At 36.6% G+C, this 1,042-nt stretch overlaps 1 protein-coding gene across 2 annotated transcripts in view; it reads right to left on the bottom strand.

Moving 5' to 3' along the window:
- The window catches only part of LOC102206206 (macrophage mannose receptor 1-like), a 17,574-nt gene that overhangs the window by 6,806 nt on the left and 9,726 nt on the right, over positions 1-1,042 (bottom strand). The window contains exon 20 of one of the 2 annotated variants that reach the window (XM_005742483.1): positions 976-1,036. The exons of the other annotated variant lie outside the window; for it this stretch is intronic. Within the exon in view, the coding sequence (XP_005742540.1) occupies positions 976-1,036 (61 nt within the window). The remainder of the gene's footprint in view (positions 1-975; positions 1,037-1,042) is intronic. 2 annotated transcript variants of the gene reach the window in all.

Raw genomic sequence — 1,042 nt, 5'->3', positions numbered from 1 at the left:
ACGCATACTCAAGCCCACAGCTGGAGTCATGCCAGAATCCTGCAGGCCAGGTCAGCATATTAAATTAATAACATTATTGACTTGAATGAATAATTAAAAAAAATCAACTTCAATCAATTTTGATATCACACACTCATTTTATCTTTTGTAGCATGTCGTCTTGAGTAGTTTCTTTTTCTACATACTTTTTACTTTTACTCCCTACATTCTTAAACAAATATCTGTATTCTACTTCTTACATTTTCAAAACAGACTCATTACTATTGCTTTAACGCTTTAGGGTCAAGTTATTATTTTGTCCCTGCGAGCCTCAAAACATCAAACCGATTTGAAGCAGAAGTCAATCCTATTCATGTGTTTATCACCAGAGGATGACTCGTAAAAAGAGATGACGTGTGCCAAAGTCAGGGGCGGTGTTTTTCTTTTTTTTTGTCATAACACCACAACAACTGCAGGTGTCCGTACGTTGCGGTTTAGGTACTTTAGCATCATAGCTAGTGCTACAATAGAGGAATGAGCATAATGGGAGTGACTTTTTTTTAAGTGGCAGGTAATTTCAAATTTCTAATGTTTCTATCAGCTCAGCAAACATCAGCAAACACACAAACTGTTTGTGTGCAGTTTTTTACACAGTGTGTTGCAAGCTAAAGGTCCAGCTGCTGTGATGAATTTAAAGTAAAACAGTGTGTGACTGTGACTACATTTCACTTTTTTTTAACTTTTACTTGAGTACGAAGTTGAATGTTTACTTCAACTCAACTTATATTTTCTAATAGTAGTATTTCTAGGATGTCTGTACTTTTGCTGTTCTTTGATATGTGTGTATGGGCTGTAAAGGATACGTATTACTGTGATAAAACTAGGGTGCCAGTAAAACTGAAGGGATAGTTGTGACAGGATGGCCTGAGTGCTATCACTGGGTGATACCACTTGTATGTATTTCAGTGAAACTGAATCGTATTTCGGTACACTCACCATTGTGATATGTCATGAAAGCACAGTTCTCATCAAAGTTCTTGAAGTCAGGTTGATTTTCCTGCCA

The sequence above is a fragment of the Pundamilia nyererei genome, unplaced genomic scaffold (assembly GCF_000239375.1).
Source record: "Pundamilia nyererei isolate P.nyererei 1_Seehausen unplaced genomic scaffold, PunNye1.0 scaffold00121, whole genome shotgun sequence".
NCBI classification, from domain to species: Eukaryota; Metazoa; Chordata; class Actinopteri; order Cichliformes; family Cichlidae; genus Pundamilia; species Pundamilia nyererei.
The sequence above is the reverse complement of the archived record's forward strand: the minus strand, read 5'-3'. Positions and strand labels throughout refer to the sequence as shown.